The following is a 26,611-nucleotide window of genomic DNA, read 5'->3' on the forward strand; positions in this document are numbered from 1 at the left end:
CTGAGGTGGTGCTGTGCTGATGCTGAGGTGGTGCTGTGCTGATGCTGAGATGGTGCTGTGCTGATGCTGAGATGGTGCTGTGCTGATGCGGAGATGGTGCTGTGCTGATGCTGAGATTGTGCTGTGCTGATGCTGAGATTGTGCTGTGCTGATGCTGAGATGGGGCTGTGCTGATGCTGAGGTGGGGCTGTACTGTGGCTGAGGTGGGGCTGCACTGGTGGTGGTGCACAGATGTGAAGGTGGTGCTGAGTGATCCCGAGTTGGTGCAGTGCTGAGGTGATGCTGCACTGATGCAGAGGGGGTGCTGCGTTAGTGCTGAGGTGGGGCTGCACTGTGGCTGAGGTGGGGCTGCGCTGGTGGTGGTGCACAGATGTGGAGGTGGTGCTGTGCTGATGCAGAGATGGTGCTGTGCTGAGGTGAAGCTGCACTTATGCCGAGGGGGTGCTGCATTAGTGCTGAGGTGATGCTGCACTGATGCAGAGGGGGTGCTGCGATAGTGCTGAGGTGGGGCTGCACTGATGCCAAGGGGGTACTGCGTTAGTGCGGAGGTGGGGCTGCACTGTGGCTGAGGTGGGGCTGCGCTGGTGGTGGTGCACAGATGCGGAGGTGGTGCTGTGCTGATGCTGAGATGGTGCTGTGCTGATGCTGAGATGGTGCTGTGCTGATGCTGAGATGGTGCTGTGTTGATTCTGAGATGGTGCTGTGCTGATGCTGAGGTGGTGCTGTGCTGATGCAGAGATGGTGCTGTGCTGATGCAGAGATGGTGCTGTGCTGATGCTGAGATGGTGCTGTGCGGATGCTGAGGTGGTGCTGTGCTGATGCTGAGATTGTGCTGTGCTGATGCTGAGATGGTGCTGTGCTGATGTTGAGATGGTGCTGTGGTGATGCTGAGATGGTGCTGTGCTGATGCTGAGGTGGTGCTGTGCTGATGCTGAGATGGTGCTGTGCTGATGCGGAGATGGTGCTGTGCTGATGCTGAGATTGTGCTGTGCTGATGCTGAGATTGTGCTGTGCTGATGCTGAGATTGTGCTGTGCTGATGCTGAGATGGTGCTGTGCTGATGCTGAGGTGGTGCTGTGCTGATGCTGAGGTGGTGCTGTGCTGATGCTGAGATGGTGCTGTGCTGATGCTGAGATGGTGCTGTGCTGATGCGGAGATGGTGCTGTGTTGATGCTGAGATGGTGCTGTGCTGATGCTGAGGTGGTGCTGTGCTGATGCTGAGGTGGTGCTGTGCTGATGCTGAGATGGTGCTGTGCTGATGCTGAGATGGTGCTGTGCTGATGCGGAGATGGTGCTGTGCTGATGCTGAGATTGTGCTGTGCTGATGCTGAGATTGTGCTGTGCTGATGCTGAGATGGGGCTGTGCTGATGCTGAGGTGGGGCTGTACTGTGGCTGAGGTGGGGCTGCGCTGGTGGTGGTGCACAGATGTGGAGGTGGTGCTGTGCTGATGCTGAGATGGTGCAGTGCTGAGGTGATGCTGCACTGATGCCGAGGGGGTGCTGAGTTAGTGCGGAGGTGGGGCTGCGCTGTGGCTGAGGTGGGGCTGCGCTGGTGGTGGTGCACAGATGTGGAGGTGGTGCTCTGCTGATGCTGAGATGGTGCTCTGCTGATGCTGAGATGGTGCTGTGCTGATGCTGAGATGGTGCTGTGCTGATGCTGAGATGGTGCTCTGCTGATGCTGAGATGGTGCTGTGCTGATATGGTGCTGTGCTGATGCTGAGATGGTGCTCTGGTGATGCTGAGATGGTGCTGTGCTGATATGGTGCTGTGCTGATATGGTGCTGTGCTGATGCTGAGATGGTGCTCTGCTGATGCTGAGATGGTGCTGTGCTGAGATGGTGCTCTGCTGATGCTGAGATGGTGCTCTGCTGATGCTGAGATGGTGCTGTGCTGATGCTGAGATGGTGCTGTGCTGAGATGGTGCTGTGCTGATGCTGAGATGGTGCTCTGCTGATGCTGAGATGGTGCTGTGCTGATATGGTGCTGTGCTGATGCTGAGATGGTGCTCTGCTGATGCTGAGATGGTGCTCTGCTGATGCTGAGATGGTGCTCTGCTGATGCTGAGATGGTGCTGTGCTGATGCTGAGATGGTGCTCTGCTGATGCTGAGATGGTGCTGTGCTGATGCTGAGATGGTGCTGTGCTGATGCTGAGATGGTGCTCTGCTGATGCTGAGATGGTGCTGTGCTGATGCTGAGATGGTGCTGTGCTGATGCTGAGATGGTGCTGTGCTGATGCTGAGATGGTGCTCTGCTGATGCTGAGATGGTGCTCTGCTGATGCTGAGATGGTGCTGTGCTGATGCTGAGATGGTGCTCTGCTGATGCTGAGATGGAGCTCTGCTGATGCTGAGATGGTGCTCTGCTGATGCTGAGATGGAGCTCTGCTGATGCTGAGATGGTGCTGTGCTGATGCTGAGATGGTGCTCTGCTGATGCTGAGATGGTGCTGTGCTGATGCTGAGATGGTGCTCTGCTGATGCTGAGATGGTGCTCTGCTGATGCTGAGATGGTGCTCTGCTGATGCTGAGATGGTGCTCTGCTGATGCTGAGATGGTGCTGTGCTGATGCTGAGATGGTGCTCTGCTGATGCTGAGATGGTGCTCTGCTGATGCTGAGATGGTGCTCTGCTGATGCTGAGATGGTGCTCTGCTGATGCTGAGATGGAGCTCTGCTGATGCTGAGATGGTGCTGTGCTGATGCTGAGATGGTGCTGTGCTGATGCGGAGATGGTGCTGTGCTGATGCTGAGATGGTGCTGTGCTGATGCTGAGATGGTGCTGTGCTGATGCCGAGATGGTGCTGTGCTGATGCCGAGATGGTGCTGTGTTGATTTATTTTGGTGAATTGAAGCTAAGAGCCTGACCATGGGCCGAGAAGACGAACTGATGAAGTTCGCCAACAGGTTGAAAAACATTGTGTCGCTGAAGAATCTGGTGGGTAATTCTAGATGTCTATTGAACTCGGACTCTTCCTCTGAGGTGCACGCTCGTGCCTGGTCGAAAAATGGTAGAACAATGTTATTGACACTGCTGTATTGCACAAGCGAGGTGGTCTTTTGTCACTTAGTAATCAATGCATTAAAAAACTCAGCAGCACTCATAGTATCTGCATCAGAAGTCAGGAGGCGGAGAGTTCTGCTGAGATGAATGTCTGGCACTTGCTACACACAGATCCCCGCAGCACGTGCTTTGACAGCAGAGATACCTACGCCGATGAAATGTTAAGATGCCACTCGATTAACACACAGTGGTCAATAAATGCCGCCCTTGATGCCGCTTTCCAGATACAAATCTTATTTGGCCCCCATGTGGATTCATCTCAGCAGAGCTGATGTCTGATATGCATCGTCTTGTCTCTTGCAACGCCCCCCTCGCCACACCAGTCGTTTCTCTGGAGCTGCCGGGGGTCTGCCAGGATGGCATGGGTCTTGAGCAGCTGAACATGTGCTTTGTGGGCGCGGAGTGAATAATATGGGATGTTTCCTGGCAGTCTATATACTGTTGGTATAAGGGTGTAAGGGTAGGGCAAATGGAATTATGCGATTCTCCAACCGCGCTGTTTCCGCATAGTTATGGGTCTGCGGCATTTGCCACATATTGCATTATCTCTTGCATAATTTGAAGAGTTTACCACACAAAAAAGTGTGTCTAGTTCAAATGAATTAAAAGCTATAAAACATGTGGCGATATTAATGCTATGCAGTGGAGGGCCTGTCACATAAGTGGACTTGCCACATTTCAACCCCTTAGTTCTATATTTGAATGTTACACCGTTGTTACGGAGGTGGGACCTTTGCTTACACAGTTTAACGTGTATATAATACAAAACAATGCAGTAATTGTGTCGCAAAATGTGACGCATTACACTGCAAAATGTGCCTTTTGATGCCACATAATTTAGTCAACACAGCCATATAATTTGGTTCTCCCCGTCGCTTAGTCCTAGTGCCCATTACCAGAGGCTGTTCTGAAAGGCCGGTTGGTGTGGGGCTGGACTGGACTCAGAGGGGCTGTAAAAGGCCAGGAGGGTTGGGACATAGTCAGTTACACATGAAGCTTGTCTCTGAGAAGGTGGGAGTGCTGGGGCGGTCGGACGAATGTCAGTCGCTGGTTGGCATGCCACTGACTCCGCCTCAGCCTAATCAGCTTTGGAGAGGCACTGGCTGTCGGGAATCTTCTCCTTGTATAATAATTGCTTTTTTCAAGCCCAGCCTTGCCACTTCGCCGCATAACAGGCGCGAGTAAATCAAAATTAATGCCCTCAGTTTAACCGAACGTGTAAGGGTGAAAGGCTGCACTTCCCGCGCTGGTACATGTGTGACAGAGCTGCAGGGCCACGGCTCATGGAAGGACACAGTCAGCCATGGTAGAATTCAACAAAAGATGTATTTTGTGAGTCTTAAATCAAATCTAATGTCTGAACTGAACTGTATGGTATGATTGGGGCAGTGGAAAGTTGGGTTACAAGGTTGCTTATTTATCTTATGCAACTAACACCCATTTGTCGGGAGGGCAGGTAGGCCTCACTCGTGTGGTTCTCTGCTAATGCACGCTGTGACACAGTGAATAAAAACACGGACGCTCCTAGCTGCTATCTCCTGCCGGAAGTCCCGCGCGACCTCCGCACCTTTATTTAAGCTCTCTGGCCACGCCTGGCCAGAGAGTGATACAAAGTGTGGCATGGCTTCCGGGACGGTGGTGTGTTAAGATCAACTAGACCGTTACACCATTGACAAAGTCAATAGTCCTGGCTTGTTGTAGGTGTAATGTTAGTAGTTGATTTGTATATCTGGATGCCAAGACAGAAGCACAAAATACCAGTCCGCAGCACACTATGCTATGCGCAGATTTGAGTGTTTAACTGTTTAAGCCGCGCACTTAATTGCATCGGCCACACCCCAGACCCCTCACTCCAATTTGTTTCCCCATTTAAAGCCCTGCGTTCATCTTTTGTGCATTTCTAACCACAGATGTATTTTACTGCCATGAAAAATCCACAGTAAGAGGAGTTTACCGGAAGTTAGAGTTACCATTGGAAACGCTCATATTCTCGATGGATGGCTTGACACTTTGTCCCCAAAGGGCAGGAGGAAGTATCAGTGTAGGGTGATTGAAGCAGGAACGTGAACGGGAATAGAAGTTCTTTAAACCGGTTCTGCCGTGGCGCGTGGCCTGTAGACTGTTCCCCCTCTTTAAAATAACGACGTGGATGGTCATATTAACACGGACGTTTTGAGCATTCAAACTTGAAACGCGCATCTGTGTCTACGAAAAACGGTTAACAGAATGTGATGGCCAACAGGAAACAATAGGTCTCACATTAGTGAAAGTTTGAGCTATTGGCCTTGCAAATAACAATGCAACGTCAATAGCTCAAACTTTAAGTAATGCGAGACCTATTGCATTGCACCGCTGGGTGTATTGATAGATCACAGAGCTTTATAATGTCAACCAAGGCCCCAGAGCCTGCTAAGGCATGCCCCTCTCCCCTGGGGGACGGGTGGGGTGACTCAGGAGCCAGCCACACGTCTCACAGGATCAAGGCACACGCGACTCCACCCATGAACTTCTACAGACTTCCCTGGTTAAACACAGGCTGAAGGCAGCTAGCAGAAGGGATATGGAAGGTATGTGGTTTAAGCCACAAACCTCAGAGAAAGACTCGGGAATGTAAAAATGTCTGCAAAGAAGCCGAAGAGAGAAAAGGGTGGAGTGAAGAGACGGTTACATTTATAAAGGTGATAAACTCAAAGCAGGATGCTGTATGTTCATAAGAAGAGGCATTTACAACTACAACCATACTCTGAGGCAGGGAGAAAAGGCCCAGGAAGTAAAGGGCATAGCCGCGCTCCAAGACAGGGAGAAGAGGCCAAGAAAAACAAGCCCGGGAGTGGTGCGTGCGTGCTCTTCACTTTACAAGCACTGCACTTGTGCTTGTGGCGCACCGCTGCTCGCTCCCGCAAGGTGGATGCCGCCACAAGCACGAGTGCAGTGCTTGAAAAGTGAAGACCGGTGGCTAAAGGCCCTCCTAGGGCAGCGCATGCGCGCTGCCTAGGCGAGACCTAAAAAGGTTATATTAGGTTGAGACGATCGTACACTTCACGGCTTGTCCGTACGCACGCAGTTTTGAGCAACTGTGCAGATCTTTCTGTGGGAATTCATTTGATCATAATCTATTTTATATCATTCTTTTCTCTCTATTCTTTAAATTCATATTTCATTTTCTTTTCATATTTCCCTATTCTGTATTCCCATTCAATTCTTAGTTCCTTCTTTTTTATTTGATCATCCTTTTGACCTTTCTTTATTGATAAATCTGTCTTATATCTCATACTCAGTTTCTTCCTTTGATTCCTCACTCCATTTGCGTCATACATCTTTTTGATTTACCATTTTAATAATTTATCTTTCTGCTCCGCTTTTGCCAACTTCGGCATCAATTGGGCCCCTCCCCACAGCAGCATCATAGGGCCACATGCATCAACGAGAAACCTACTCGCAAACAGGCAGATTAGCAGAATCTGCCCCTTTGCGACCGGTATTTTTGCATTTGGGATGCATCATCCCAAATGCAAAAATCACTATTTAAGGAATCTCTAAATAGCGATTCCTTAAATTGCGATTGCATTTAAGGAATCCCAAATTGAGATTCCTTAAATGCAATGCATGAAAGTTTAAAAATTAGCGATTTCGCTAATAGGGGGAGCAAATTACCATGAAGTTGAACTTCATGGTAATTTGCAAAAACTTTGAAAAATGCACTAAAGTGCATTTTTCAAAGTTCCATTTTACACACACACATGCCCTTGGGGCATGTGTGTGTGCAAGATGTATTCATATGCAGATTTCAGGGGTGCAACAGGGTGTCCTTATTGACGCCTTGGCACCCTTGAAATAGCATGAGCAATTTGCGATTCTCTAATTGAGAAAGTCCTCCCATTCATTCCTATGGGACTCTAGGCCCATAGGAATCAATGGGGAGGTATTCCTTAATTGCGACTTGCAATTTGCGAGTAGCAATTAAGGAATGTTTAGAAATCGCTATTTTGTAAGCGATTTCTACATGCATAGCCTTTTGCTATTCCTTATTAGCGAATCCTTATTTTTCGCTATTAAGGAATCGCAAATGGCATTGTTGATGCATGTGCCAGATAGTGATTATTCTTGTTTTCTTTATTAGGTACTTATCCCGTCTTGTGCTGACCTGCGAGCCACATATTAAATTTAGGAAAGGCGATGAAGCGCTTTTATCTGACGCAGTGTCTCCCCCCCAACCCCCCCTCCCCGCCACCACCACTTAGTGGGTGCTTCAATACACCCTTGGCCCATTGTCATTCTTTATGTGATCATCAGCCACAGTCAGAATGACCATGGCCTGTCCACAGCCTGAGCGAGGTCGGGGGGGGGGGGCCGCTGCAGCCTCTAGAGTTCGAAAGAGAAGTGCGAGCTGGCTGATTGTCGCAGGGGAACAGCACAGCTTGCTGAAACCCCAAAATTACGGACAAAAGGCGTCCGTAAGAGGAATAATGACGGACAACGGACAAGACAGCAAATTGATGGACAGTCCGTGAAATTTAAGGGCGGTTGGTCAGCCTATGTTGGGAGTGATCTGCATGTGACATGCATGTCCTCACCCTGCAGAAAAACATGATCTCTGGCTTTGAGTCATCAAGCTGTGAATCACATTCTTTACTCAGTCTGGGTCAGAAATGTCTTTACATTTCTTGAACAACTTTGTGATTTTGCTTATGGTCTCAGATTTTTTTTAAATTTTTTATTATTAAGGACAAGGGTATACAAAATAGACATCATGCAGACATAAGTATCCAAAGGTGCTGCGCTGGCACAAAGTTAGCTACAAATCCCAGTCCGTAGCCTATACTATCCAACACTTACCCTACTGTTGCACCCCTTGGAGTTAGAATAGTAATTTTTACCCCTATACTATCCAACACTTACCCTACTGTTGCATCCCCTGGAGTGAGAATAGTAATTTTTACCCCTATACTATCCAACACTTACCTTAAATGCAATGTAATATTATGCGTTGTAATGATATGCGTTGTAAAGGTAGTATGCGATGTATTGGAATGCGTTGTAAAGGTAGTTTTTAAAAATGCGTTGTAGTGTCATGCGATGTAATGGAATGCGTTGTAGTGGATGTTGCGTTGTAAAAATTGCGTTGTAAGTGCATGCGTTGTAAAAGTTGCGTTGTAAAGGTTGTTCCCCCCTCCATACCATTAGGGGTGATATGTTTGCACTTTACAAATGTGGATTATTTTTATTAGTGGGTTGCCGTAGTCGAGCCTGCTAGTGAGGAGTGCTTGCGTGATCGTACATCTGGTGTTCTGTGACAGCCACCTGAAGATGTGTTGTAGCATAGGTAGGATGTGGAAGAAGCCAGCGCTAGCTACGTTGACTTTTGCTGTCATCCAGGATGATGATCCCACGTCATTATCGGTTATTGTGATGTAAATAGAAGCCATGATATATGCACACATAATGTCAATACCAGTAAAAATGATGTACACTGACAGATGTATGCATAATAATGAGAGTGTCGGTGCAAGTGGAGAATAGAAAGAGAGAGTGCGCTCGCCTGGAAGCTTAACAGGAACAGAGAACAACGCACCCTCCCCCGTAGGAAGCCAGGGCTAGGGCCTGGGCTCCACATGAAGATGAGCCTGGGGAAGACGCAGAAGAGAGGTCCCCAACAGAAATCCATACTCCACCCAGTCACTGGGGTAAGAGAGGGGCTGACCAAGAACTAAGAAATCACGATAGCCTAAAAGAAACACAATTAAGACATGGGACGAGCAGAATGACACCTTTACATGTGCACATGGAGAGTGGCGAGGATGTCCGCCACTCGTCCCAAATGAGCCGGTCAGGCAAACTGACCCCTATAGAGATAGTGTCCAGAGAGGAAGACAAGGCCTTCGCGAAACCATTTTGCCATCTGCTAGCCTACTGGATCAAAAGAAAGGGCCAGTATGTGAGACCTTGGTCCGAGGAGGGGTCTTATGCACCAGAAAACATGGCTGTCGCAGAAGACTGCATCCGGCACGAAGGGAAAGATCCACGATGGAAATTACCCTACATGAAGGAATGTCGGAGAAGATGGGAGCTCTACGTCGGGGAGAAACCAACTCAGATGCTTCACGCCAAAATAGGTCAGCCGTTACAAAAGGGTGTGTCAGGGGCCATCTATATGCCATGGGCATAGATAAACAAAAAAGGGCTCAGGAACAAATTGCCCACATTGATGGACGGGGCAGGAAAAAGGATCTTATGTTTTGAGATACACACAGAAAAAATCAACTTAGCTATCGACGACATCAAAAGTTTGCTCAGCAGCCTCATCAGTGAGCAGACTGACATGGTGTATTCCCGACCCCGTATCCCCGCAGTCACTCTGATCAACGCCGAGAACGATGGGGCCGCTTCCAACTCATTTAGATACTAGATACGGATGGCCCTGAGATATGTTCCCAGACCGCACAGGAATAGGCGGAGTGATGGAAGAAAGCATGAAGCCTGGGAAGAATGTGATTAATTTCCTAGATAGAAGGAGGGAATAATGCGAACAAGAGACGGGACAGCCATGGACAAACACGGGTCCCCAGGTTGCATTCTTCTACAACATTCTCAATAAGGGACTGCCCACTGAGATACAGACTGGACTCGATTATTTAATAGGGCTAGACACGACGTCTTGGAGAGAAATATAGGCCAAAATATTACATTATTACCTGAAAAGACAGGAGAGGGACAGGGAAAAGCTGGAGCAATTCAAAGAGACACCGTCAAACTGGTCCAACAAAATTTTTAAATGACTGCCCTCGAGGGGGCCATGTTGGTCACAAACATGCAAATGTTGCCAGTCTTGAAGGGAGCTCAGCCTCCAGACCAGAAGGGGTATCCACCCAGTCCTAGCATCAGAGGTCGCGTAAGATGGCTACAGCCAGGTCTAAAAGAGTGCTACTATTGTCACAGAATGGGTCACATGTGTGACAGATACCACCTGAAAACATATCAGGAGCAGAATGAAATAGTCCCAGGACAGCCCCCACAGAATACCCACCCAAAAACCAAGCCCTGACCAACGCAAATGAATCGTACAATCAGCCTTAAGGAAATGTTATGTTATTAAGATTTCTAGAAGGCACAAATACCAAACGGTGTCTTGGCGCTAGCAGTCCTGAGTAAACTGAGATCCCTATTTATTTATCTGCTCATCGCCTTCCTGGTCACTGTCAAGTGACCCAGACTATGTCCCCTCTGCTTTCAGGTTCTTTTCATCTTCAATCCAGGCTTGGATCTCTTCGGACACTTCGCATCTTCACGGCAGCAGCACTTCTTCGCCACCTCCCATTGAAATCGACGACGCGACCCGACATCAAAAGACACCTATGAACCCAGCTTCCTTGGGTGAGGTAACACGAGTACTCCGGTGCTCCAGTGGGTGCAGGCCCTAGAACTTCCTAAGTCCAAAAGGGTTTGGTCCTGACTCGATTCTAAGTGTCCCTAATCTTTAAATATCGAACCGCAACTTTCCCCATAGAAGCTAACGGGAGCTCGCGGCTGTGTTCACACACTGCACAAGGCCCCCGTGGGTCCCCTGTGTCACTACCTTGGGTGGTTCCTTGGGTTCCCAGCGATTCTACAGGCTCTAGGTCTTGTGTCTAGTTAAGTTGTGGTTCTTATACCACTATTTTAGTATATAGTTTGGCTCGCCCCTAGGGCCTGACGTGTATTTGTGCTATTTTACTGTGATTATTGAAGTGTAACTTATGTGTTTTGACCTCTAGTCTCATAAAGAGACTAGGAGGGTGTGTTTAGTAATAAATACATATATTTTAAATATATACCTGGTGTGTATATCTTTCATTTAGTGACTCAAGAGATTATAGACTGGTAAAACAAGCTGCTTTACATTCCTTCAAGACTTAGCCTGAAGGCTGCTCTCCATAGCTACCGCTAGGATAGCTTTCAATAAAGGTTGTCTTTAACCAATCACCATAAGGGGTTGTTTGGACTGATACAAGGTGCCCACTAGAACTAGTGGACAGCATATATCAGGCCACCTTCTCACAAGGCCGCCCCTTTGTCAATTTGCTTTAGTGATTATTTAGACAGTCACAGAGATGGAGAAGTTTAAACCTGGTAAATCAGCCTTTTACTTTAGCCAGTCAGCCACAGAGGCTGCCTACTTCCCAGTGAACTGCACCCCCTTTCACTCCCTTTACTTGCTTTGGCTTTTAGTTCCCATTGTTTATTATGGGTTCGTTTTTTAGGTCTCGCTGAGCCTAGCGCATGCGCTGGCTCGGAGAGACATTTTGGAGGTGAGTTTTCAAAGTGCTGCTGGCTGGCCTAGGGCTTGCGTTCACGTGACCGTGCACGCGCGAACCGCTAGCCTTCAGCAGCACTTTGAAAACTCGTGCATCATCGCGATCACTTTCGCTTTCAGAGCGATCGCGATGACGCACGCTTTCACAATGCTTGTTTTGTTAATTGCTGGCTTAAGAAATGACAGTCCGCATATACATAATGTTACATCCCACTTGCTCTATAACAGAATGTAAGTAAACATCGAACATCCCGTCTGGCTCTGTTACGGGGACAGATATTCAAGAAAAGAAATCAGTAGTGTGCCTGTAATGATACGAGATGTGGAACGAATGACACTCTGAACTGGCAACTTTACGGCAAGCTCCAACAGGAAAAGGCAGACAGAAAGCAAAGCGGTTGCAATATACTTCCTCACTAACGGCTGGTAAAAATGAGCTGTTACACGAACACAAATGATACGGCAAATTTGCAACAAAGCAGAACTTCTAATAGAGTTCCACATATGCTGGTCCGTACCTGAATACTGCTCCTGCTCTTGGTCGCCATGGTAGAGTTGTTAACTTGGGGTTGCCTCGACAACCAAGAGGCAGGTGAGTGACAGCCGGCGAGCCTACCATTGGGCAATGGAAGTCACATGGCAACAGAAGAAGGCCAGTTATTTTTTGTTTTTTGCTTTTAATGGAAATGCGGCCTCTGGGTCTATGAAAAAACAGCAAGTTTCTGAAAGCTAAGGAGGAGCCCAGCAGCTGACAAAGGAAACTAACTTGAGGGCAGATTTTACAGCTGTTCCGTGATGTGTGGGTGAACCGTTGTTTCGAAATAGGATACGTTTGTAATCGCTAGCTGTGAATAAATGGGCACAGAGTTTAGTGCACGCATCACTGAATCCAAACATTCTTTTCCAGGAAGCTTTAGTGTGAAAGCTGTTATTCACCGCACGCTTCTCAGCAAACACAATATTTGCCAGTTTAAAAGTAAACCACTTGTACTTGTGCCTACATAATGATTGTGGTAACAGTATTTCGGTTTATTGGCGATGCAAACAATAGATGGAAGAGGGGATGTGATGTGGTGTATGTGTTATGGCCAGAGCGTGCGACTTTGGAACTGGAAAACCAGATTCGAGTGTCTGCGTCCATACTGTGAATCTAGGCAAATCACGTAATCTCCTTCCTGCCTAACAAATCTTAGGGAAAAAAAGTGTCCTTGTGTAATACCTTCGGGTCGAGTTTGCGCTGTATAATACTGGACCCCAAAATAAAAGTTATTAGTGCCTTACTTAGTAGTGCTCATTTTATTGAGCTTAAGAGGATGAGATGCTGGGCACGCAATGAGAGTCCCATAGCCGCCAAGGTTTTTTTTTGTTTTTTTTTTAATCATTGAAAATTAACAAGTGGTCATGGCACATGAAAAAGCAAATTATTATGTAAAAAAAAAAAAACGACAGCAAAATCAGGCAATGGAGCTCCCACAAATCACATTCCCACCACAAGAGAAAAGAAAAAGAACAAGCATTGGCATAGCCAATAGGTCTCGCTTTTGGGACCTTATCAGTATTTAGTTATGCAGCACAATATCCTTGGTGCAACAACATAAACAGTTGCATGGCTAAAAACGTATAAGGTCTCAAAGGCGAGACCTATTGGCTATGCCAATGCTTGTCTAAATCTTGATGTCATTTTAACCCTTAATTTGCATTCTGTTTAGCTAAACTGGATTCACATTTTTAAATTATTTCTTTCTGAACTGTTGAGTTGCTTTGGTGTCGAGGTCTTGCTGCTGTGTAAAGTCACCATGGGCGAGTAAGGAATCCCTCTCACAAACCTGTTGACCTAGTAGATAGTTTTTTCTTTGAGTGCTCAGTGGCAGCTCACATCAATACTGCTCTCTCTCGCTTTCTATTCATCTCTGTCTCTCTCTCTCTCTCTCTCTCTCTCGCTCTCTCTCTAATCTCTTTCTCTGTCTCTCTGTCATAGCTTAAAAACTTTGTTTCCTACACATATCAAATGCTGCAACTCTGTGATTCTGCAGAAGCCTGTATGTACCTTTCCAAAATGTGCTAGGGGTGTTTAACGGACTGCTGAAACAGACATAAACAAGCATTTGCATAGCCAATAGGTCTCACCTTTGGGACCTTATAAGTGTTTAGTTATCCAGTACAATGCAACAACATCAAGTGTTGCATGGCTAAACACTTATAAGGCCCCAAAGGCGAGACCTATTGGCTATGCCAATGCTTGTTTGATCATGCCACAGTGCTGTGACTCGATAAAAGGAAATAAACCTCTTAGAATCTGAGAAAACAGCTGCTCAAGACAGTTATTATTACCTTTACTATTTGTTGCAACCCAGAAACCAGACATACATGAACAGAGAAACTGTAATGACCTCAGCCCTGACCAGAGAACCATCATCTTGTGTGACATGTACAACTTCTTCTGTGAACACATCATTTGTACGGTTCACCACCAAAACGCCTGTCACATGTAAGTATAGTCAAACCACATATATTCAGGGTATGAGAAGAATCTCAGTTACTGAGGAATCATTGGATTTTTAAATATGCATTTACAATGCAATAGGTCTCTGTTGGACTTGGCCCTTCTGGCCGGTTCACCCCGAAAATTTTTGCTTAATATTGTGACTTGGTTTAGTGATTTTATTGCCTTCTGCGCACTTTACCGCTGTGTCCCAGGGTAAAGTGCGTGCGTGTTGTGAGGTTGGCCTGCCCTCCCATAGGAATGCATGGGGGAATGTATGTGTCCCGGTAGTTCCTGATGCGTGGGGTGTGCAGGCCCGTGTTTGGTATGTGCGGACTCGTGTGAGTGAATGCTGCGCGTTGATGTGTGCGGCGTGCATGTACCTAGTGTGGAAGTGCCACTTCTAGAAGTGGGCACTTCAGTGTGCAGTCTGAAATGTGTGGCTTGTCTGGCGATTGGCTGGTGAGGTCATGTGACGGACTAGGGAAATCCCCAGAATCAGGAGGAGTCACCCAGTGGTGAATGGGAGCTTAGCATACTGATGGCTGGGGAGGAGTACACCTGGGTCCTGAATAGGACAGGGCTTTCCCCCACACAATGCTGGCGCCGGCCCCTGTGGTGCGTCTAATGACCCTAGCCCTGCCAGTGAATAGGGAGAGGGGCTGAGCAAAACAAAGTGCTCAGGAACCTGTTGGAACTGGTTCGCCCCTTCCCTGCACCTTTAGACAAAGAATTTACTGTATAAAAAGGGGCTGTGTCCCCTTACAATGTGTTCTCTTGCAGGATCATCTGAGGGGGGGGCCTGCTGCTGCTGGGCGCCAGGAGAGACCGCCACTGGGGACTGCCTCCCTGCTGGAGGGCCCTGTGTGCTGGCTCTGGGCCCAGCCTTTGCCCCCTGTTCTTTAAGGACTCTTTACTGGACCTTTTTGTTGATCTACAGCGCCTGGGAGCGCTCCTTGAACTTTGTAGCGCTGTGCGCGCTGTTTTCCTGGACTTGCTATCTTTGTAGCGCCTGGGAGCGCTTGTTGGGCTTTCTAGCGCTGGGAGCGCTGTGCGTGACTTTATAGCGCTGTGTGCGCTTTGATTCTGCTAGCGGGTGCCCACCCCGCTGATTTTCGTGCCTCTGGCCGTGAGGACGGCCGCGGGTGCCCACCCCGCCTTGTGTGATCATTGGCGGGTGCCCACCCCGCTTATTGCCGGTTTAAAGTTGCGGGAGCCTACCCCGGCGAAACAGGAAGTCAGGCGTCCCCTGGGGGCGTGTCACGGGACGGAAGCCTCGTTCTACAACCAGGAAGCGGACGGGAGCCTACCCCGCGCTCCTGGGATCCTGACCGCGAGGGAGGAGAGAAGCGGACGGGAGCCTACCCCGCGCTCTGGTGAGACGTGCGTCTGCTTCCCTTGCAGGGCTCCCGAGTGGTGAGAGCCCTGCGAAGTCCAGAAGAGCAGCGCCGCCATGACCGGAGCAGCAATCCCGGTGAGTGGGGGCCGTGCGGGGCAGCAGTGTGGAAGAGTCCCCCGTGTGGGACTCCAACTGAACGGGGCATTGTCTGGTGTTCAGAGCGCCCGGAGCGCTCCAACGAAGGGGAGCATGAGTGTCTAGAGCGCTAGACGCTCCAACGTGGGGGACATTGTCGTTTCTGAGCGCGTGGCGCTCCAACGGGTCCACAGTGTGCCTTGAGCCCCGTGTGGCTCTAACGTGGTGGCAGTATTTTACTGAGTCCGGTGAGACTCCCACGAGTGGCCCAGTATTTGTTTAGAGCCTGCGAGGCTCTAGGGGGCATTTTGAATGGTCAGAGCCCAGAGAGGGCTCCAGAGGCACGCAGAGTGCCTGAAGTTTCGTTTCCCAGCTGCCCAGCACTTAGTGGGCAGCTGCCACGTTTAGGTGGGGGACCATTTTCGTTTTAGTCTGCGCAGCTGGCGCAGCTTGACTGAACACAGGGCGTCCTAGCCCCTACCAGGCCAGTTGGCCCAGGGACTGCCACAGGTGGTGGCTCATGTGGAGCTTTGCGCTGTTGTCCCTACCTGCACCTCTGAATGTGTGTTGATGCATCATGTGCCATTGCTTTACACCTCTGAATGTGTTTTTATGCATCATGTGTTTTCCTTCCCTACACCTCTGAATGTGATGCATCATGTGTAACGTCCTATTACCCCTACAGGTATTGTGATACTTAGGTGGTTGTTTGCTTTCTCCTAGTACAGGTGGTGCTAGTGAGGTTCTAGTTCCCTGCGTGACAGTCTCCTAAGGTAGTTAGGGTTACGTAGGTGGTACTTACCTGATACCAGTAAGTACTGGTTGTGTGCTATACATATTATTTTTGTGCTACAGTGATCTTATATGTTTTTGTGCTACGTTCTAAAAAGTGCTAATTCCTGACAGTGGTCCAGGTGGCCCTGTCTTGTACATAATCCCTTGTAAATTCTGCCCGTGCCTGTTGGCACATTGTAAAGTGTGTGTTTTTATCTAATGTGTTGTGTATAATACAAAGGCTATTTTTATAGAATACCTTGTGTGGAGTTTCCTTTGTGGTGGGCCTTGGGTGTTGTTGCTGGGTGCGCGCGCACACGCTTTACACATCGCCTCAGAGATAAGCCTGACTGCTCGTGCCAAGCTACCAAGGGGGTGAGCAGGGGTTATCTTTGGCGTGTAACTTCCTTGCCCTGACTAGAGTGGTGGTTTCTGCCTGACTTTGGCGCAAGCCTTAGCCAACCAGAAATCGCCAGGTCTAACAGTCTCGCATTACTGAAAGTTTGAGCTATTGGCGTTGCAAATAATAATGCAACGTCAATAGCTCAAACTTTCAGTAATGCGAGACTTATTGCATTACAAATGCTTCTATCTGTTAGGCACGGGAAGATTAAGAGACTTGCTCAGAATCATAGGATGTTAAGCATCATTGCCAAGACTTCAACCCGGTTCCCCAGATTTGAGGTCGACCGCCCTAGCCGTTAGACCACATCCTCTCCCCAAGCGTGCCAACACGCCTATAATGTGCAGCCACTGGAACCTAAGCGTCTGTTATTTAGTGCACTGAGCACATATGTGAGGGCGTCCAGGCGCTTGAGCAGGTGAGGGTCCCCTCAGAGTAACTGAAGGGCAGGTCCTCAGTTCTTGCAGAACTCAAGAGGTGAGAAGGAAGCTCTGATGTGTGTGGACTTGCAGCCACTGCTCCTCACCCCAACCCTTCCCTCACACACGTGCACATCTCTGGATGTCTCCTGTAATACTTGAACAGAAAACATGCAGCGGCAAAGCCAATTGCTCAGCTGCAAAGTTAGATTGATTAGATTTGCCAATGCATGTTTATAAGCTAATGTGGATAACTATTTTTTTTTTGTTCATCAAAAGCATTGGTTAAGCCAACGGTTCTGCATTCGAAAGGCGAGAAGTGAAGCCAATGGTTTTGCCAATGCCTCTTAGCCATTCTACTTCTGTCTGCTTCAATGCTTATTTACGATTAATGCAAACAGCCCTCAGAGCTACTGAACTGAATGCGTCGTTTGGTAATTGCCTCATTGTGGTTTTTAATTGTTAGGTCTCGCCTTGCTATCGCGTAAGCGATCGCAAAGCGAGACTATTGTAAGGGGCTCCCAAAAGGGATCCGAAAAGCGGATTGCATGGCGAGCACGCGCACAATCACGCGCATCGTGCCGCCGTGCAATCCGTTTGGCATTGCACTTCAAAGGGTCCGCTCCCCCGCTTGGAATGCGCTCCCCCGCCCCCGCCAAGCGCGCGCGCCACGCTCCACCGGGCTTGTCTTGTTTAACTTTAACACTGAGCGCGGTGCCCGTGTTAAGGACACTGCGCTCAGTGTTAAAGTTAAAAAAGAAAAGCAACCAAGCGCGGTGTCCTTCAAGCGGCGCTGCGCTCAGTTTTCTCAGTTTTAAACTGCTCGGTGGGTGTTCATCTCCGACATCGTTTTTTTTTCATTGTACTTTGCGTATTTGAAACAAGGTCCTTAAATTTGAGTAAAGCATGCACATCGCTTGAGGCCACGCTCAGTAAGGGCACATTGTTATTTTTGAGTTTCGTGCCTTCTCAGTTGTTAATTTCTTCAGTTTTCCGCGCACTCTGTACTTTGCGTATTTGAAACAAGGTCCTTAAATTTGAGTAAAGCATGCACATCGGCCGAGGCCACGCTCAGTAAGGGCACATTGTTATTATTGAGTTTCGTTCCTTCTCAGTTGTTTATTTCTTCAGCTTTCCGCGCACTCTCCACATCATAATTCATAGCCTTATACACGGAGCACTCTTTAAACATGGCGCACGTTTCGGGTATTCATTTTTAGTCCCTTTTCCATTTCCAGGGCGTTTTAAAACTTCCTGGCGTACCTGTTCTGTTAACTCGGTTTTCCTAGGAGTGAGTTCGGCACGGCAGTCTTGGTGTGTTGAGGTAAGAAGAATGCCAGTACTTTGGATCAAGAGTTAATATAGTTACTTTGCGCACGTCTATGCTAATATTGAGACTACTAATTCTTTCCAGCAACCTTTGAGACCATTTCACCGGGTGACAGTGTGGTCACCGATCAAGTTTCACTGGCATTCGGTCATATGAGGTAATTACTTGACGTTTTCAAGCTTACACGTTGAATGGACGTAAGTTTGCAGAGTTTACCTGTGCTTTCCACCATTTCTTAACAACAGGGTAAGGAAGAATTTCAGTGTTACTGCACGCAGCAATTTAAATTTGGGGTTCAACTCCACGCTTTTCAACATTGTTCACGGGTAAGGGATACTGATCAGCTACTGTTGACATTCTTAGACAGTGTGGCTTTAACAAGCTCAAACACGAGGTTCGGATACATTATGATACGTTTTGTCTTTAGATCACTCCAGAGGAAGTGCTGTGGTCGTTATATATTGTTGCAGAGCCATTCTTTAAGTGGTAGTCTTTCTTGAGCAATGGTAGTGACGGTTTTTACTGTTGTATTATGAAAAAGACTTCTACACTGTCTGCATGGATCGCCGTCTCATCACGTCCCTTCACTGCGCATGAGTTTTCAGCTTTTCACCTCCTGGCTTCTTCTGCTTCAGTCTTGTACCCTGTCTGCATGGATCGCCGTCTCATCACGTCCCTTCACTGCGCATGAGTTTTCAGCTTTTCACCTCTTGGCTTCTTCTGCTTCGCTCTTCTTTACCCTTCACTTTTGCACATCCTGATATCCATTGGCAGTACTATTGCCATGTCTGTGTGTTCGCTTGGGTGCTACAGGCGACACCCCTGTATGTTTGATTGTTCCATCATTTCACTGAAGGCAATTCAATAACAGCACAAATATATAATGGCACGGTGCACTGCATTGCTGACTTGGAAAAAAAGCATTTGCAATGCAATAGGTCTCACATTTGCAAGATTTTAAGCTGTTGGCATCGTAAATGACTATCTTTTATTTATGTTTGAAATAACTGCAATAATAAAAGGCATTGTCATTTACAATATCAATAGGACAAAGTTTCGAAAATGTGAGACCTATTGCATTGCAAATGCTTGTTTGTACAGTAAACACCAACTGAGTCAGTAACATCCCGCCCAGGAGGCACCGCCCCCCGCCCAAGGGAAGGGTGGATGCACTTACTTGTGGTTCCCGGTTAAGCAGCGTTTCTCCGACCCGTCCAGCCCCGCAATCTGAGAGCGAGTGCAGCGCCTAGACTCGGTGCCAGACTTTATCTGTTCTGGGAGCTGCTGAGTCATGCAGAGAGAGGGTGGGACCAGAAGATAGAGGAGGAGAGAGAGGAGTGAGTGAGGGAGGGAGAGAGACAGTGATTGGAGGAAGAGAGAGTGTGAGCGAGAGAGAGGGAGGGAGAGAGACCAGAGGAGAGAAACAAAGTTAGAGAGAGAGAGGTAGTGATTGGAGGAAGAGAGAGTGTGAGCGAGAGAGGGAGAGAGAGCCAGCAGGAGAGAGAGAGGAGAGACTGGGAGAGAGAGCAAGGGAGTGAGTGGAGGGAGAGAGTGAGTGAGAGAGGGACAGAGCCAGCAGGAGAGAGAGGAGAGAAAGAGGAAGCCATAAGGGGACATAGTGAGTCAGCATGAGAGAGAGGGAGTGAGTAGAGGAAGAGAGAGTGAGAGAGAGAGAGAGACAGCCAGCAGGAGAGAGAGGGAGGGAGTGAGATCCAGAGGGAGACAAAGAGAGTGAGAGAGAGAGAGAGAGCCAGCTGGAGAGACAGGAGAGAGTGGGAGAGAGAAAGGGAGTGAGAGGAAGAAGAGAGATAGTGAGTGAGAGAGGGAGATAGCCAGCAGGAGAGAGAGGAGAGAGGGAGCCAGGAGGAGAGAGAGGGAGTCAGCATGAGAGAGAGGGACTGAGCATGAGAGAGAGGGAGTGAGTAGAGGAAGAGAGAGCGAGAGAGAGACAGCCAGCAGGAGAGAGAGGGAGGGAGTAAGATCCAGAGGGAGACAAAGAGAGTGAGAGAGAGAGAGCCAGCAGGAGAGAGAGGAGAGAGTGGGAGAGAGAAAGGGAGTGAGAGGAAGAAGAGAGAGAGGGAGATAGCCAGCAGGAGAGAGAGGAGAGAGGGAGCCAGGAGGAGAGAGAGGGAGTCCGCATTAGAGAGAGGGAGTGAGCGTGAGAGAGAGGGAGTGAGTAGAGGAAGAGAGAGTGAGAGAGAGAGGCAGCCAGCAGGAGAGAGAGAGAGACAGAGAGAGAGAAACAGCCAGCAGGAGAGAGAGGGAGGGAGAGAGATCCAGCGGGAGAGAAAGAGAGTGTGAGAGAGAGAGAGGGAGCTGTAGTGTCCTGCGCGACAAGTTCTAGTGCTCTGTAGGAAGCCGTTCTCCCAGCCACTCCCTTGAGGGCTGGACACACTTGCACTAAAAAGAGAGAGAGAGAGAGAGACAGCCAGCAGGAGAGAGAGGGAGGGAGTGAGATTTCAGAAGGAAAGAAAGAGAGTGAGAAAGAGAGAGAGCCAGCAGGAGAGACAGGAGAGAGTGGGAGAGAGAAAGGAAGTGAGAGGAAGAAGAGAGAGAGTGAGTGAGAGAGGGAGAGAGCCAGCAGGAGAGAGAGGACAGAGGGAGCCAGGAGGAGAGAGAGGGAGTCAGCATGAGAGAGAGGGAGTCAGCATGAGAGAGAGGTAGTGAGTAGAGGAAGAGTGAGGCAGCCAGCGGGAGAGAGAGAGAGTGAGAGAGAGAGGCAGCCAGCGGGAGAGAGAGAGAGAGAAACAGCCAGCAGGAGAGAGAGGGAGGGAGAGAGATCCAGCGGGAGAGAAAGAGAGTGTGAGAGAGAGAGAGAGGGAGCTGTAGTGTCCTGCGCGACAAGTTCTAGTGCTCTGTAGGAAGCCGTTCTCCCAGCCACTCCCTTGAGGGCTGGACACACTTGCACTAAAAAGGGCCCGGGTGCACGTGCTCGTGGCCAGTTCATGCACCATAATACAGAGTGTCCGTGTCTGTCTCTCCTCACCATGTGGGCCTGAGGCCCAACTTTATACTGGCGACGAGAGGGCTGTGCCCGTGTGAGCAGCAGCCCAACTGATCGGCGTGGAGGGGGAAATGCAGCCCATGTCGAGGGCACCCCTCTGCGGGCCGGTGCGGGTCATGCCCGGAGGCCTGCGGGCATGAGAAGGGCCTCGAGGGAAAGACGGTGATCGGGAGCACCTGGTGTGCCCGTTAGTACGTGACGACACAACGGGAGTAACAGACCACGCGGCGAGTCCTGGAGCCGGTTTCACGGCCCCACTACCTGCCTACTGAAGCTCGAGTCCAGAGCGAGCCGACCGGAGCCTACCCACATCAGTCGTGACGATACGCCGGGCAGGAGGTGAGCCCATAGAAGGTGAGAGGTGTCGTGAAGGCCGTAGCGCGAAGAAGGTCCGCGGGAGCCCACCCCGCATGCTGTGCTGGTGGCCGCCTCTCACACTGGGCGGCCCGACAGTGAACCCTTGGCGGAAGAGAGGGGTCTGCTAAGGACGGCCTCAGGCTCGAGGTGACTGCATGAGCTGTGATTGGTGCCACAGGAGTGGAGACGCTGCGGAGAAAGACTGCGCTCATCATCAGACCAGCGGGGTGCCCAGGTGAGAAGAGCCTGGATCGACCGTGCCTCGCAAACCCCCGGCGCACACCACCACCCGGAATGACCGTGCTGGCCACACACGCCGACACACGCTCCCCTGTGCGACCGCTCATTGTCCCTGAAAGGAAAAGGCGAGTGAAAGAGTGCGTGTGAGACTTTAAAGGCGACGCACTTCCGCCATACCGGCTGTGGGACCTGTCTAGCACCTAAATGCTGGCAGCTTTCACCAGAGCCACGCAGCAACAAGAACGGGCTGCCCCTACCTTGAACGCCTGTCTCTACAGCCACAAGCAGCAAGAAGCGACACTTGCGAGGAGCGGGCGGCCACTTTTTCCAAGCCCTCGCACGCCTCTGCAGCGGCCCCTGGGAGGCCCCTGTAAGCGAGAGAATCCACTGCATCAGGGTCACTGCATGGACATTGCAGCGGAGGGGCCAACAGGCATAGAGCCTGCACCGCGAGGCCAACACACCAGAGGAAGCGGCGGCGGCCAGCAGCATCAAAGCCAGCGCCACCCAGCGGTCGCATGCCTGCACCGCACCTGGGGTATCAAAGCAGCAGTCTGACGCAGGCCAGAGTGGAAGAGCCCCAGCGGCCAGAAGCCAGCAGCACCGCTGCTCCCATGAGCTCGGCCGAACAGAATTGCACCGAGGCTCAAGGGGCCAGAACCAGGAATGAGGAGCACCTCACAGCCACACTCCTGCCTCTCCAAGCATACAGGCGAGCAACTATCGACCGCAACACCTTTGGAAGGAAGGACAGTACCCCTAGTGACGGTGGGCGGTACTGCAGACAGTGAATTGCAGCCCCTTCTAATGCAAGGTCAAGACAAGGCAATTAGACTGAGGGCAGCTGATCCGCCCGAAGACTGGGTGCATTGCGCGCCTCCCCAGGCACAGCAAGATGTGCTGTCAGAGATGGATGTTGGGAAAGTGGCCCTCAGCACTTGGCAAGTGAGAGCAGCAAGGACACCCTCAGACACAGCAAAGTCTCCAGATAGCTGCCACCCCTTGAGACACAAGGCCAAACACACACCACCGGTGGTTGCTCGACTCTACTTCAAGCAAAGATGCTGCAACAGAAGCCCCACGAGCAACAGTGGACGACAAGCATACAGAACAGCAACGTCTCATGGTCGCTGTCCCCACCAACAGTTCAAGAGAGACTTGTACAGAGCACGCACCAACTGTTGCTGCCCGACGCCACCGCCGGAGGAGAGATCGCATCACTCGCTTCTCCAGGTACACAGAAATAATCGCAAGCTGCAAAGAGACGACGGAGCGCGCTAAATCAGATGTGCGCAGAAGGCAGCGCCAGTGAACCTGACGAACGGGCGAGCGCCCAGGAGACAGAGACATCTCCCCAAAGAAGCACTGCAGAACGTAGGTAGGAGAGCATCCACTTCTCCACCGCCCCAGCGAAGCCCTGCAGAGGCCGAAAGCAACACAGAGTGTCCTCCCTCACACCGCCTCAGGACGGAGTCGGCAGAGACCCGCGACAGGCAAGAGAGAATTCACACACTCCATGTGGCAGGCCGCCACAGCGGCAGGCACTCCGACAACTGGCGACACATGCCCGGACGTCACGTCGCCCAGCAAGCAAGGAGCACGTCACCCCAACTGACCAGTCCGGACAAGCACCCCGAAACGAAGGCAGAAGCCAGCGCCGCCTCGAGGTCCAAGTGCAACGCCTTCGAAGAAAGAGGAGAGTGACATCCCTGCCACCCCAAAGACCGGATGAACACAGGTGGGCTAAACAGACCAACAAAGGGAGAAGACCAAGGACTCATACAGCAAGCCAAAAGCACACCCTGACACACCAGATAGCCACCAAGGGGGACCGACGGCCCTGGAGACAGCACCAAGGGAGAACCAAGAGTAAGCGCAGCAAGCGCAAACCGAGTCTCATCCCAACGCTTCCCCCGGTGATCGTCAATTGGCATCCCTGGATACAGCCTCAAGGGGACAGCCAGAGTACAACCAGCGTATAAACACAGGGGAGTCTGCTCAGGAGCAGCAAGGGGACAGCCAGTGTTCAACCAGCTTATAAACACCAAGGAGTCTGCTCAGGAGCAGCAAGGGGACAGCCAGTGTACAACCAGCGTATAAACACCAAGGAGTCAGCTCAGGAGAAGCAAGTGGACAGCCAGTGTACAATCAGCGTATAAACACCAAGGAGTCCACTCAGGAGCAGCAAGGGGCATATGTTCTCATGAGCCCGTGTGGGCTTAGATATGTTGGAACATGTTGCACAATTAGCCCGGTCAAAAAGAGAGTCCTAGAGTATTTCAGGACCATTAAAAATCTTGATGGAGCTTACCCTGTTGCAAGACATTAGGCCAAGTAACACAGACCGGATACCAACCTTCTTGTCTTTTTTTTGCATTGACAGGATCGCAAGGAGCAGCAGAGGTGGCAACAGGGAGAGAAAGCTAAGACAGAGAGAGTCAGAGTATATCATTTGCTTTGGAACAAGTTCCACAGGGGATTAAGCAAGAGTAAAGAATTCCATATACACATTGAGTGATGTGGTAGCATTCTCTTTATTGCCTGCTGCCTGTTGCCATTTTTGGTCTCCCTTGTCTCTTTGCTCCTCATTGTGTTAGTGACTTTCTTCTCTGTTTCTTCTTTCTGGCTATCCCTTCAGAGAGTTATGTCCCCTCTCTTGTTTTTGATATTCTGTTTCTGTTTTCTAAACAATGATGCACAATAGATCAATGTGACTTTTTCTTTCGAGCTCCTATAATGATAAGATGTGTGCTGTCCTTTTGGCTTACTTTTCACTTATGCACATAGTGCCTCACACGCTTTGACTCGGGAGAGGAGCTAGGGGTAAAAGAAGTGAGTGTGGCCGGGAGGGAAAACTCTCATTTCTTTTTGTTTTACTCATTTGGTTTCTCTTGCATATGTCTACATGGATGTGTTGTCTCATCCAGTTCATGTTTACTGATTATGTGGACTAATGAAATTTATTCACTAACAATGTTTGCCAATACCTAAGCCACTCGACGTATTATGGGATGGGAACGTAAGCCACTTGGCTTGTAATCTGAACTGGTTGTGTTTAGCAGATGTAAATCCAAATTCTGAAGATTTTTGTAACATTAGGCAGTCGAGTAGATTTTTTGATTTGATTTGATTTTAAATTTATATAGCACACAAATGCCCAAGGGCATCTAGGCGCTGTGCGGAAAGGTTTTTAGTTATTTTCTAAAGGAGAGTAATGTGAGGCTGAGTTTGATGTCCATCAAGAGGGAGTTCCATAGTTTCACTGTGCTCAGAACAAAACTTCTGCCTCCCCATCGGACTTTATTGTATTTGGGGTTTTGGGGGAGTTTGCTCTGTGATGATCTTAAGTTTCGAGCTGGATGGTACCAGGTGAAGTGTTGTTTCAGGAACAAGGGACCGGTCCCGTGCATAGCTTTGTGTGCTAGGCATAAGGATTTGAAATCTATCCTCTTTTTCACCGGGAGCCAGTGAAGGGTTTTCAGGCCTTGGGAGGTAGACTGGAGATAGACTGGAATAGAGTAGACTGGAGATAGACTGGAATTTGGGAATGTCCAGCAGCAGTCGGGCGGCTGCTTCTGCGCCCGCTGGAGTTTGAGCAGATGCTGTTTTTGAAGGCCCGCATACAATGCATTTGCGTAATCGAGTCTGGCCAAGTCTAAAATGGTTACCAGTGTTTTTAATGCATTTGGAGGGATAAAAGTGCAAATTTTCCTGATTGTCTTGAGTGTCAGGAAGATCATCAATGAGACCTTATTAATCTGATGATGAAATGTTAATTTGTCATCAAAAATAATACCCAAATTCCTCACCTTATTGACCGGGACAGGAAGAACACCCATACTGTGAGGCCACCAGTTCTGCGACAAATAAGATGTGTCGGAGCCCAACAGGAGAACCTCTGTTTTTCCTCCGTTGAGCTTCAAGCAGTTCGCACTAATCCATTGGTCTACGCGGGACATGCATTGGCTAAAATGGTCCGCAGTTTCCTCCACACTGCTTGAAATGAACACCACTATTTGAGTGTCATCCGCGTAGGAGATCAACGAAAAGCCGAACTGCCTAATTATATCAGCTAAGGGGGTCACATACAAGTTGAACAATGTGGGTCTCAACGAGGAGTCCTGCAGTACCCCACAAGGAAGCGTAAACTACTCTGAGCATAAGTCACCAATCTGAACATATTGAGACCTATTGTTCAGATATTATTTGGTCAAATTAAGGGCAGCGTCCTTACTCCTGCCTCTAGGAGCATTCCGATTAGGATCTCATGGTTAACGGTGTCAAAAGCTGCCGATAGATCCAAGAGTATCAGGGCGGCTTTTGCACCAGAATCCAATATTGCTTGTAGCTCCTCTGCTGCCTTAACCAGGGCGGTTTCCGTGCTGTGCCCCTGTCGGGAACCATATTATGTGGGATCTAACAGGTCTGCCGAGGAAATAAAGGCTGTTAATTGGGTGTTAAGGAAGACCTTAGTGGGGAAAGAAATCCTTGCAATAGGTCTATAACTGCTAGTGTTGCTGGGATCCAGATTGGGTTTCTTTGATAGAGGAAGAATTGAGGCGTTTTCAACGCGTCAGGAAAGATGCCAGAGCTAATAATTTCTTTACAAAGTATGCTGAGTTGCTCACCGATGCTATCAGGTGCCATCTGAAATGTTTTTGGGGGGCAGGGGTCTGTCGGTGCTCCTGACTTCAATGATCTGGTTACCTGGGACATCTGTCCTATATTAGGAGGATAGAAAGATGCTAAAACATTATCGGAGCCGTGCGGTGATTTAGTG

At 49.4% G+C, this 26,611-nt stretch overlaps 1 protein-coding gene across 1 annotated transcript in view; it reads right to left on the reverse strand.

Annotated features, from left to right (window-relative positions):
• Window positions 1-21,041, reverse strand: part of LOC146839363 (glutathione S-transferase P 1-like) — a 169,274-nt gene extending 148,233 nt beyond the window's left edge. The window contains exon 1 of the mRNA XM_085651364.1: window positions 19,408-21,041. Coding sequence (XP_085507490.1) covers window position 19,408 — 1 coding nt within the window. The 5' untranslated portion in view covers window positions 19,409-21,041. The remainder of the gene's footprint in view (window positions 1-19,407) is intronic.
• Window positions 21,042-26,611: the final 5,570 nt, after the last annotated feature.

Source organism: Triturus cristatus, chromosome 4_1, assembly GCF_964204655.1.
Source record: "Triturus cristatus chromosome 4_1, aTriCri1.1, whole genome shotgun sequence".
NCBI classification, from domain to species: Eukaryota; Metazoa; Chordata; class Amphibia; order Caudata; family Salamandridae; genus Triturus; species Triturus cristatus.